This window comes from Physeter macrocephalus, chromosome 14, assembly GCF_002837175.3.
Source record: "Physeter macrocephalus isolate SW-GA chromosome 14, ASM283717v5, whole genome shotgun sequence".
NCBI lineage: Eukaryota > Metazoa > Chordata > Mammalia > Artiodactyla > Physeteridae > Physeter > Physeter macrocephalus.
Window position 1 is genome coordinate 45,657,648 of NC_041227.1, and position 12,328 is coordinate 45,669,975.

The 12,328-nt window shown below is 50.4% G+C and overlaps 1 protein-coding gene across 13 annotated transcripts in view; it reads right to left on the reverse strand.

Moving 5' to 3' along the window:
• Positions 1 to 12,328, reverse strand: part of DTD1 (D-aminoacyl-tRNA deacylase 1) — a 115,226-nt gene that overhangs the window by 83,901 nt on the left and 18,997 nt on the right. For 11 of the 13 annotated variants that reach the window (XM_024123612.3, XM_007114746.4, XM_007114744.4 and 8 more), the window contains one exon: positions 3,237 to 3,343. In XM_024123612.3, coding sequence (XP_023979380.1) covers positions 3,237 to 3,343 — 107 coding nt within the window. Of the gene's footprint in view, positions 1 to 3,236; positions 3,344 to 8,831; positions 8,986 to 12,328 lie in introns of all 13 variants that reach the window. The other 2 variants (XR_003682942.1, XR_008619191.1) reach the window with 1 other exon arrangement.

Consider the following 12,328-nt stretch of genomic DNA (forward strand, 5'->3'; position numbering starts at 1 on the left):
CCACCGGCTCAGGGAAAGCAATTAAGATGAAAACAAGAGCAACAGTAAGTTTCTCCCCGCAGGCCTGGCTGGCAAGGGTGTTGAAATTTCCCTGTATCTAGCCACCCACAGAAGAACTCACGCACTAGCCGATCTTCTCTAGGTTATAATCAGGATGTTCCTACCAGAACCATGTTCTTCCACAAAAGTGCAACAGGGAAGACAGCCTCTGTCTGGTGGCTCTGCTACTGCTTCCACCCCGTTCTTGGAGGGATGTCCCTCAGAGCAAGCACTACCCCTCTTCTTCCACTTTCTCTCCGTCGGGAACATCAGGGGACCCACACCGCAGCCCCTACTGCGCTGGGCGCGGTGCCCATGCAGCCATGGGAAACGTGCAGGGGCTGCCACTTCCAGACACAAGCAGAGATCTGGTTAAGGCGGGCACACAACTAGTTGCCTATACCAGCCCAGTCTTCACCAGCAGTAGCTGCATGACCCATAAATAGAGCTCTGGGACTCTTAAAAACAGGATGGGACTCTTAAAAACAGGAATTTAGCCCTATTTCAAGTGCAAGTTTGGAAACAACAACTGAGAATGCCTCCTCGCCCCACCTCACATCCTTAAAGGTCAGCAAAACCACCAGTCCCCTAGGAGTCCAGGCCAGCTCTGTGCCAGAAGGACATTCACAGACACACAGCTCTCGGGCCCAGGACACACGACTCCAGAACAAACTGCACCCCACGCTCAGCCCCAGGCAGTGAAAAAGCCTCAGAGCAACAGGACGAGTGGCTGATGGGGGCTCACTGGGGTTGAGGGGTCAGAGGATACCCTCCGAGGAGGAGACAAACGCTGAGACCAGAGTCCAGAGGCAGGGGAAGCAGGGGTCTTGTGGGGGCTGGTGCAGAGGAGGCCGCGAGCCACAGCAGCCGGGCACGTGGCTCAGGTTGGAACCCAGATGTCTCTGGAAGGCACTGAGGGGTTTAAGGTGGAGCATGAAGTGGTGTCCTTGTGATGTGTCCCAAGTTGTCGGACACTGTTCTTTACCCCCGTCACTGTCAAGAACCTTCCAGGTTTATGCTGCCCTGAATCTGCCCCCAGAGCAGGGACCGGGTCACGGCACTTCCTCCCCCCCCAACACACTGTCACACACTAAAAAGACACCTGATGCCTAAATACACACACACACACACACACACACACACACACACACACACACACAAGGACCTACTGTAGAGCAGGGAGCTATATTCAATATCCTATAATGAAACATAATGGAAAAGAATATGACAAAGATAGATATATGTATATGTATAACTGAATCACTCTTCTGGACAGCAGAAACTAACACAATATTGCAAATCAACTATACTTCAATTAGGAAAAAAAAAAGCACACACACATTGTTCATTTGTTCAGGTTTAAAGAACCTGTATTTTAAAACACAACACAAAAGTGAACAAATCAGCTATAAGCCCGAAGAGGAAGCCTGTTCTTACTGAAAGAGGAAAGGCCACCCCCAGAGCCCCCTGTGTCTGCCTACTGGTACCTCCGGACAGCACGGGGACAGAGATCTAGATCTGGGCAGTTTATAGGGTCTGAGGCTTCTGGAGTCCATTAACTAGAACAAGTAATTGAAATTAACTCAGAACAATTCCTGCATTTGAAGAGAAGCTCCTAAAAGATTCAGAACTAAGGAAACTAACTTTCTTATTGTAACAACTTAGCATGGCCTGTTAATAAGTTTAAAAAATGTTGTCTTTTTCTTTATGGTAAAGAAGAGGGAGTGCTTGCTCAAGAAGGTTGAAGAGCCTAAAGATTTCATGTATTATTCTATCACTTCTAGAAAAATATTTAGAATGAAAAAAACTTGACTAAATTTTCTCTCCAAATACAGTTGAAGCAGAATAATAAATCAGAACAACAAAACAGTGATCAAATAAAAGCAGAGGGAGAACAGCCAGCCAGGGGCAAGAGGAAACCGGGAGAGGCCGGTATCCTGTGAAACCAGGTAAAGGTGAACCTGTCAAATGCACAACCTCGGTGTAACCACAGGGAAGGAAACCGAGGAACATTCTACAGAAGCCAGCAGACCAAAGCCACAAGGACCGGGAAAGGCCATAAACACCAGGTGGGATCCCAGATTATCCTGAAACAGATGAAGGACACTAGAGAAAACTAGTGAAACTTAAGTAAGGTTGTAGCGTAGCCAACAGTATTGTATCAGTATTAACGTCAACATTTTGATGAGCAGACTGTGATTACATAAGATGGGAAATGTAGGGGATGCCAGGTAAAGGGCGTATGGAAACTCTGACTCTTTTCAACTTGCCTGTAAGTCTCAAGTTACATCAAAATAAAAAGTTTAATTTTTCATGTGGACTTTTCACTTGTGATTTGCTTTCATGCTATCAGTAATTCCAGGAACCTCAATTATCACCTTTCAAGCCCAGCACTACTGCACCAGATGTGTTCCTGCTTCTCTATCAATCTAAAGAATCAGTAACATAAAAGAAAAGGTCTGTTCCCCTTGGAAATGATGACTTTGAACAGGTCACAGAGCTTTACGTTTACATAATGCTCCCTGCCACCCCTGCATCCTTCCACTTCAGTGTCCCAGAAGGCGGGGGCGGGGGGAAAACAGGGCTGCCCGCCCCCAGCTCTCACTCCTGCCCTCCTGCCTCTCCAAGGCCATTGAGCAGCTGCATTAATTAAAGCCTTCAGAAGTGCTAAGCACCTATGAGAAGCACACAGCTCACAAGGACTAGCACAGATTTCCTTTCTCTATTTTAATTAAATTTTTTCTGAAAGCTTACAGAATTGGCAGCAAATCCAGGTCAGACGTTGCTTTAGAAAAATAAGGATTTACAAAGACCCTCAGGTGGCACATCTACCCACACCTGGGATAAACCCACTCCACGCAACCATTCCACACTCGGGAACCGGGTCCGGCCGAGGGGAGCCGTGCCGCTCCTCTGCTGCCACCCAGCGGCCTGTGGACGCCCAGGCACCTCGCCCGGGACCGGCCTGGAGGAGGACCGGGCTCTGGAATGGAGTCCGGTGGAGGCAAGGCCGCAGCACACAGGAGACGCGGGGCGACAGGTGCGTTCTCGGGAAGGGATGTAGCAAATAAACTCTAGGTTACTACAATGAGGCGTTTTCTCCACCTCAGACTCAGAAGTGCTCCAGGAACTAAATCAAGGCCAAAAGATGTTACCGGCTCCCAGGAGACAGACCCGACCCTTGACTCTGGGCTTACCTGCTTTGGGTCGGAGGTAGCAGCACCAGGAGCCGGAGATTCCAGTTCAATGGTCACAGGCCCATCATTCTGAATGTGAACTTGCATGTAGGCACCAAACTTGCCGTCTGTAAGAGCAATTCCAAGAGTCACAAGAGTTGGAGACCTCAGATTAAAGCTAACCTCGATCAGTGTAATCAGAAACCCGGGAGCAGGCCCACCCAACTCCGCCCTCTGCACCCCCGAGTAAGGAAAACACAAAACCACATGGCAGAGGCGCCTCCGCATGCCCTGCAGACCTGGCAAGAGGGCAGGGTCAGGGAAAACGTGGGTTAACAGGCCTGTGAGACACTGAGAAGGTAAAGTGTACAACCACTGTGGAGGTCAAGTTCAAGCTGAACAAACCCTACAAGCCTGGAATTCCACTTTGGGGCATCCGCTCTAGAATCTCTTATCCAAAAGGAGACAGCCAAGGGTGTTCACTCTGGCAGTGTTTATAAGAGAGAAAGTGGACCCAGTGTGACTGTCCCGGAGGGGAACCAATGCAGAATCTCTGCCTGAATTCTCCCACAGAATACCATTCGGCAGCCACACCTGTCAACGCAGCAAATCTCAAACCCACAATGTGATCTTTAAACAGTGGCGAGGACACATCAGTGCGACACCATTTAGATGGTATGTTCAAACACCAAAACAAATTCTATCACTTGTGGAGAGAGATGCATGAAGAAACACGGCAGGAAAAGGAACGGCAAAGGCAGGGCGGTAGCGACCTCCACACGGGTGGCGGGGCAGGGCGGTTGAGAGACAAGTGAAGCACGAGACTGCCTGGCCTGTGAGCCCCCGGTGTCTGTTCTCTGCATGTTTCCTAACGAATGCTTTTAAACAAATCAAACACAGTAGGCAAAGAGCTTAGGAGGCTCCCCCAGAACAACCTCATACACGGCCCCGTGAGCGGCCCGCGGACCCCTCTGTGTAAGACGCGGAGGGGGGCCAAAAGGCAGGTCAACCTACACAAGGTCCCACAGGCCAGAGAACCGAGGGGACACCTCGGTCCTCGCAGGACAGGACTGCCCAGAGCTGGGGGCCACTCGGCTCCCCCGGGCCCACGTCCCGCCTCGCCCCAGCGAGGCTGCAGAGCCATCCTGCTCCCCGGGGTGCGTCCTCAAAGTGGCCACGGACCGCCCCAGAAATGAGCGCCTCTCCATGTCCTATTCCGAACCTTCTAACCCAAACGCACTCCAACTGTGTCTAATCAACACCCGAACGCTGAACGACGTTCTTCACAAACGACGTTTGTAAAGAAAGCCCAGCATACGCTCTGAGAGCTGGTGCCGCGCAATCATCCGAACGTTGCCTCCACCCACCCGAGAACTTCTGATGTGCGCTGGGTCCAAACGCAGCCGATGACACATGCGGACACCTGCTCGAGTGACTGCATACCGTTCCTGATCAGCCCAACAGGGAGAAGGTGCCGGGTCCGCAAAGTAACGACAGTGTGAGCCCTCGGGGTCTGAGACCCGTCAGGAGCCCGTCTGCTCCCTCCCACCGTGAAGGCGCAGAGAGAGGGTGAGACCCATGCCCCGCTGAAAATTAACTCACAGCAGTGAAGCACCAGGCTCGGTGCTGGAGGCCGGAAGACCCTGCTCGGCTCAGGGGCGCGGACAGCCCGGCACCCGTGGCCCAGGGTCTCACAGGGGACAGATGGGTGCAGGGTGGTGATGATGCGGCACCGTTCAACCCTGAGGAATCCCGACCCTGGAGGTCAGAGTCCCCCCCTTAGGGGATGGGGAGGGAATCCTAGGGGCTCCCTGGAGGAGGCTCCACCGGGTTCAGGATGTGAAGGGCAACAGGACGTGGACCCAGCCCCCAACCAGCTCCAAGGCCTCGGCATCCCACCTGCACCACAGGGAGACCAACGAGAAGCCCTGGGTCATGGTGAAAGTTCAAGCAGACAGAGCACAGAAGCGCTCAGGGCCGCGGCCAGCACGTGCCTGTGCAGAATCAGGGTCTGCTCTCAGCATCACACTCGGGGACCACGCCTGCATGCCGGCCCTGGGGGTCACCATGCACCGTAGCAAGGACGGGCTCTCAGGACCTGGAGGAGGGAAACCTGTTTCATTCTGGTGCTCCCCACGCTCCCCTGGGCAGGGAGCCCTTGCTTCATGGGGTGGACGACCTCTGGGAGACAGGCCGACCCCTGGGGGACAGGCCGACCCCTGGGAGACAGGCTGACCCCTGGGGAGACAGGCTGACCTCCGGAGGACAGGCCAATCTCTGGGGGACAGGCCGAGGAGAAGAGCAGCCCAGGATGGGCCTGGACCAGGAGTCCCTCCAGCTCCCTCCCCAGAGCAGCTCGGCTCTGGGGCTCTGGATACCAGACCCGCTGCAGCAGCAAGGGACTCCCACCAGCTTGACTCTGCCCCACCTGCTGGCACTCACTCCGATGACCCTTGACATCACAGAGGGTCTCAGCAGAACAGGCATAGACAGTAGCCCTGCAAACCGAGAGAAGACGAGATGTGTGCCCTTTTTAGAGACAAGATGAATCTAGTTCCCACTGGGCAGCCAGTCATGCTCAGATAACAGTGACTTCCTGTGACCTCCCATCAGATTAAAGTAGCCGCTCAAATCTACAGAGTTTTTGTGTTATCCATGTCAGAAGAGCTAAAAAGACATCAGCTGGGATGAAATCATGTGTTTAATTGCAGGCTAAAATTACGGCTACAATTAGGAGCAAATTTCAGCTCCTGCGCTCCTCAGGGAAGCTGAAGGCAGACTCAGGAGGAAAGGAATTATTTCCGACCTTGAATTTCTGTTGTCAGGATATACGGCATATGCTTCACCGTGTTTATCATTCCAAGTAGCAAGAAATTTATTTTCTTTTCCTGTTTTTCTTCAGTTAAGAACAGAACTATTATCTGAATTTCCATTTGTACAGACAACAAATCCAAAGACATGTTTTAAGAGATCTTAAAATGGTAACATTCTTTTCCAGTCCACATCAAAGAGTAAAGCCCCCAAGAAAAACTACATTGGCCAGGGAAAATAAAAACATTTTTTTTAAATAATCTTAAAAGACAGAAACATATCTACAAAACTATATCTAGGCTCCAGTGATGATATAATCAAGTCACTCTTAAATATAAGTCCCACATGTTTCCAGCAGGAAAACTCCCTACTGGGGCCAACCCTGCAGGGTCCAAGGGCTCTACCAGCCCCAAACCAGAGCGCCCTTTACCTGCAAAGGCTGACTGCCTGCCACCGCCCAACGAGAAGCCCTGCCCTGCCTCTCTGTGCCCCTGTCTGTTCCAGGATGACAGCAGGCCAGTCACCACAAGGAGGGTGCACGTGAGTTAGTACAGGCAGGGCACTGGGCCCAGAGCCCGGCAGTCAGCGTGCAGGAAACCTGGTCACTATTACTGCTATCATTCCTACCACTGTCCATGTGGTATATGGGCAAAGGGGCGGGAGGGGGGGGGAGTATATGAACAAAAGGTGGGGGGCGGGGGGGGGGAATAACAGAAAATGGAACTGAAGAAGATGCCTTTGAAGAAAACTGGGGAGAGCAGACGGCCCTGCACACAAGTGTTCTCTGCTCTCCAGGGCCCGCCCTGCGCAGCTGGGACCCGGCCGGGGCTCGGCCCACCTCTGCAGGCGGTCCTGGACACGGCACCAGACACTGAGCCTCAGGCCCGCCCATCTAAGCTCCCCGCCAAAGGCGGCACCCTCTGCCGTCAGGATGCATCCTCACCGCCCAGTCTTCCTCTCTGTTCTCCTTTCAACCTGTTCTGAGTCTGGGCATGCAGGGGAGAGGGGTTACTGATGGGGACCCCAACATCGAGCGACAGGCTGGGGACCAAGAAATCAAGCAAACGTGTGGAATCGGGGGCTCAAAATAAGCAGGTGGTGAGGCTAGGGCCATGGGGCTGGAGGAGTTTGGTCCCCGTGGGAGTGTGGCCCTGGGGGGTGCATGGCGCTAGGGCAGCTCTGTCCGTTCTACAGAGTCCGATTGCTTCCTGGCCCCCAGCTCCCCAGAGAACTCAGCCCGGGGGGCACCACCACTGGGGTAAGGATCCAGCTCGAGGGGGCCTGGAGAGCAGAGACCAGGGCTCAAGGAACAGCGTCTCCTAAGCACCTTGGCTGGGGAAATACTCAGTTGTCAGAAACAGGGTGCATTCCAGGCCCTTTGGATTTCTCAGAGTGTGAGGGCCAGGCCCAGGTGGGCACATCAGAACCACCATCTGACTCCATGCCACATTCAGGGTCACAGAGGCCGTGGAACAGCAACCTTGACCGGAATCTTGCGGCTTCTCCCTGGGCCCAAGTCCCTCCCAACTGCCGGTCTCTGCTTGGCTCTGCGGTGGTTCAGGCCTTGAAGGGAGACACCCACTCTAAGCAGCAGGCATCCGGGGACCGGGACTCCACAGTAAGAGACACTAGGGGACAGGCCCTGTGGCCCAGGATGGAAAGTGCCTCCTCGCAGGAGAGTGAGGGCACCTGTCCCCAAAGGGGCGTCCCCAATTCCAAACCGCAGACCTAAGAACAGGGGCAGCTTCTGGGGAAACGGACATTAAGATGGTAAATGTCTAGGACCAAAATTAACCCCTCGCTGGGAGGTTAAATTCTCGTCCTAGCTGAAGCTCTGAAGTCGCCCATCCTGCACGACAGGGAGGCTCAAGGCAAGGTCATCCCTGACCACCAGCTTTGCTCAGACTTCCCCGGGCTCTGCAGGTGTCCTCGGCGTCCTGCTGCCTGGGATACCCGTGTCCAAGGCTGCCTGGTCTCCTCACTGAGGCGCGAGAGAACGATGCAGTGTCTGAGGCCCTGAAGGGCCCAAGTGGACCTGTGTGTGACAGAGCCAGGCCAGGGCTCTGAAAGAACCTATTCCACCAGGCAGACTCCCCTCCACCGAGAGCAGCTGAGTGAGAAACCAGGGAGGGCAGCTTCTGAGCTCGACCGGCCACGGGGTCTGATTTCAGACTTTAACTCCTTTAGACTTGAATATGACACAGAACTTAAACTTGACCTGTAACTTTTCCCTGGCACTGGGATAATGGGCAAGGGTTTATAGTTAAGCTCAGGGCCTCTCCATGTTGTTGGCTTTTTATTATGAGTCTCTCATATATTTATTGTTGGAATATATTAATACCGTCACTTCACCTCACTGCAGAACCTCTCGTGTGCTGGGCCGGGCCAAGGCTGGACACGGTTTAGGACACAGATGAGGGAAGAAGTGTTTCACCTTGGGAGCAGAGTGGCCCTGGAGGGGCTTCACAGCAAGGTTCTGACCCAATTCAGGGCCTCTGGGGACAAAAGACACACAGCAGGAGCAGCCTCAGTGTTTAAAGATGGATTCAAAGGACTGAGCCTGTAAACTCTGACCCTCATCCAGAGGGAGCCTCTGCTCCGGACCACCTGCCATCAGCTCCCGCCACCTCCTGGGCTAGAGCCCCAGGGCTCAAGTGGCCGGCAAGCCCCCCACCCCCATGGACACATATATATGTAATTGTTCTTGCATCTGTTGTTGAGAAGACAGAGGGAATCCCAAAATGTTTCCCAAACCTGAAAGCTTGTTCTAACCTGAGGATCAGCATCCACGGGGAAGTGACTCACTCGGGCTGCTGTGGAGGCGGAAGACCCACTAGGGAGCTGTCGCGACAATCTGGGTGGGAGGAGAGGCGGCGGCCGGGCCGGGGCGGGGGCCGCAGACGCCGTGTGTAGCTGCTGGATTCTGTGTGTATGTCAAAGGTCAGGCCCGCAGGAGCTGCTGATGGGGGAAAGAGGAGCCAAACAAAAGTGAAGTTTTGGGCCTTACATGCGCCTGTTAGGAAAAAAGACTTTTGAAAGTACGTGAAATACGGAACCAGGGAAAGCAGCCAAATAAACCACACACACAAAAGGTACGCAGAATTTCGAAAGTGAAGATTAAGGGAAAATAATAAAATATCAAACAAAAAAATATAACCAGACCTGATAAATTAAGAGCTAGTTTTCTGAAAAAATATTAAAAACTCTGATAGAGAGCAAAGGGGGAAAATACATCTAACAAACCACAATGAGAAAAGGGTATGATTCTAGATGCAGAGATCGTTCGAAATCACCCCCCAAAAAAATCTGTACGCTTCCTCCCGATGCATTTGAAACTCCAGATGGAAAGGAGACACGGGCAAACTGCCTACAGGGGCTCAAGGGTCCTGGGAATCCTGACCAGAGCCGTGACCAAGGAAGGCCACCCAAAGGGCTGGACCGACAAGATCTATTAAAACAGATACTTCCTGTTGATTAAATTGGTCCAGACCAACAGAAAACGATGAAAAGCTTTCCAATTTATCCTGCAAGGCTCGTATTACCCTAATATAAAAACTGGATGTACAAAAAAAAAAAGCATAGCCCACTTTCACCTTCGAATACAAAGGCAAAAACTGTACAGGAACGTGTGGGCAGTTTCTCGCAGGCACACACACCAGAGGAACACGGTGCAGTGACCAGTGAAGGGTGAGTCAGTACAGCCTCCTGATTAGGAAGGGCATTCACCAGGTTAACACTTAGAGAAAAAGACACTGGAAAAAAATCAACTCCCCTTCCTATTTAAAAATGAAACACTTGGTTAGCAAGGGAAGCTCGCTCCTTTGAACTTGAGAAAGACTATGTGGCGACCTGCTTTTTTCACAGTCGGGTAACCAAGGCACCCTGATGACCTTCCCCGCCTCCCAGGCAGCACAGCTGACACTTAAAAAGATGGACCGACTAGGCAAACACCTCAGTGATAACTGCTGCAGCAAAGACCAGGGATGAAGATAAAATCAGTGGGTGGGGTGTGTTGAATATCAGGATATTGGCATAGTCTCACAGTATCTCCACACAGGATATTTACACAAAGAGGAAAAGAATAACTTGACCAGAGAGAAATCTGGCAAATTAGCAGACTGATCCACAGCGTGCACCCAGGATCTAATGTACAAGATCACCTCCGTGGTGTTCCTGCCAAAACGCACAACCTCAAACTAATGTCGAGAAGACTTCAGGCAAACACATGCTGTGGGACACGGACAGACAAACTGACCAAACAAGCCACCCTTCAGAAGTGGCCACAAAAGACAAGGAAGGACCCAGGAACCGTCACCCCCTGGAAGAGATTAAGGAAGAGACGCAACGACAAAGTGCAACGTGGGTTCTGGACTGGATCCTGGGACCAGGAAAACACCACCAGTGGGAACACTGGCAGAATTCCAGCAAGGTCTGTAGTTCAGTCGACAGTGCTTCAGCAAAGTTAATTTCCTGGTCTTAAGTGCACTGTGGCCATGTCAAATATTATCAATAGAAGCTGGAGGAAATACACTATTTTTTAAAATGGGAGTATAATTGTTTTACAATGTTGTGTTAGTTTCTGCTGTGCAATGAAGTGAATCAGCCATATGTATACATATATCCCCTCCCTCTTGGACCTCCCTCCCACCCCCCACCCCCAATCCCACCCATCTAGGTGGTCACAGAGCACTGAGCTGAGTTCCCTGTGCTATACAGCAGGCTCCCACTAGCTATTTTACACATGGTAGTGTGTTTATGTTAAACCTAATCTCCCAATTCGTCCCACCCTCCCCTTCCCCCTGTGTCCACATCTCTGTTCTCTATGTCTGCGTCTCTATTCCTGCCCTATAAATAGGTTCATCTGTACCATTTTTCTAGATTCCACATATATGTGTTAATATATTTGTTTTTCTCTTTCTGACTAACTTCACTCTGTATGAGTCTCTAGGTCTATCCACATCTCTACAGATGACCCAATTTCATTCCCTTTTATGGCTGAGTAATACTCCATTGTATTAGGTTGGCCAAAAAGTTCGTTCAGGCTTGATAACATCTTACCGAAAAACCTGAATGAACTTTTTGGCCAACTCAATTACATGTACCACATCTTCTTTATCCATTCCTCTGTTGATGGACATTTAGGTTGCTTCAATGTCCTGGCTATTGTAAATAGTGCTGCAAAGAACACTTGGGTACATGTGTCTTTTTGAATTATGGTTTTCTCAGGGTATATGCCCAGTAGTGAGACTGCTGGGTCATATGGTAGTTCTATTTTTAGTTTTGTAATGAACGTCAATACTGTTCTCCATAGCAGCTGTATCAATTTACATTCCCACCAACAGTGTAGGAGGGTTCCCTTTTCTCCACACCCTCTCCAGAATTTACTGTTTGTAGATTTTCTGATGATAGCCATTCTGACTGGTGTGAGGTGATACCTCATTGTAGTTTTGATCTGCATTTCTCTAATAATTAGTGATGTTGAGCATCTTTTCATGTGCCTCTTGGCCATCGGTATGTCTTCTTTGAAGAAATGTCTATTTAGGTCTTCCGCCCATTTTTCAATTGGGTTGTTTTTTTGATATTGAACTGCCCGAGCTGTTTGTATATTTTGAAGATGAATCCTTTGTCAGTCACTTCATTTGCAAATATTTTCTCCCATTCTGAGGGTTGTCTTTTCGTCTTGTTTATGGTTTCCTTCGCTGTGCAAAAGCTTTTAAGTTTCATTAGGTCCCATTTGTTTACTTTTATTTCCATTACTCTAGGAGGCGGATCAAAAAAGATCTTGCTGTGATTTATGTCAAAGAGTGTTCTTCCTATGTTTTCCTCTAAGAGTTTTATAGTGTCTGGTCTTAACATTCAGGTCTCAAATCCATTTTGAGTTTATTTTTGTGTATGGTGTTACAGAGTGTTCTAATTTCATTCTTTTACATGTAGCTGTCCAGTTTTCCCGGCACCACTTACTAAAGAGACTGTCTTTTCTCCATGGTATATCCTTGCCTCCTTTGTCATAGATTAGTTGACCATAGGCGCGTGGGTTTATCTCTGGGCTTTCTATCTTGTTCCATTGTTCTCTTTTTCTGTTTTTGTGCCAGTACCATTTTGTCTTGATTACTGTAGCTTTGCAGTATAGTCTGAAGTCAGGGAGTCTGATTCCTCCAGCTCCGTTTTTTTCCCTCAAGACTGCTTTGGCAATTCAGGGTCTTTTGTGTCTCCATACAAATTTTAAGATTTTTTGTTCTAGTTCCATAAAAACTGCCATTGGTAATTTGATAGGGATTGCATTGAATTTGTAGATTGTTTTG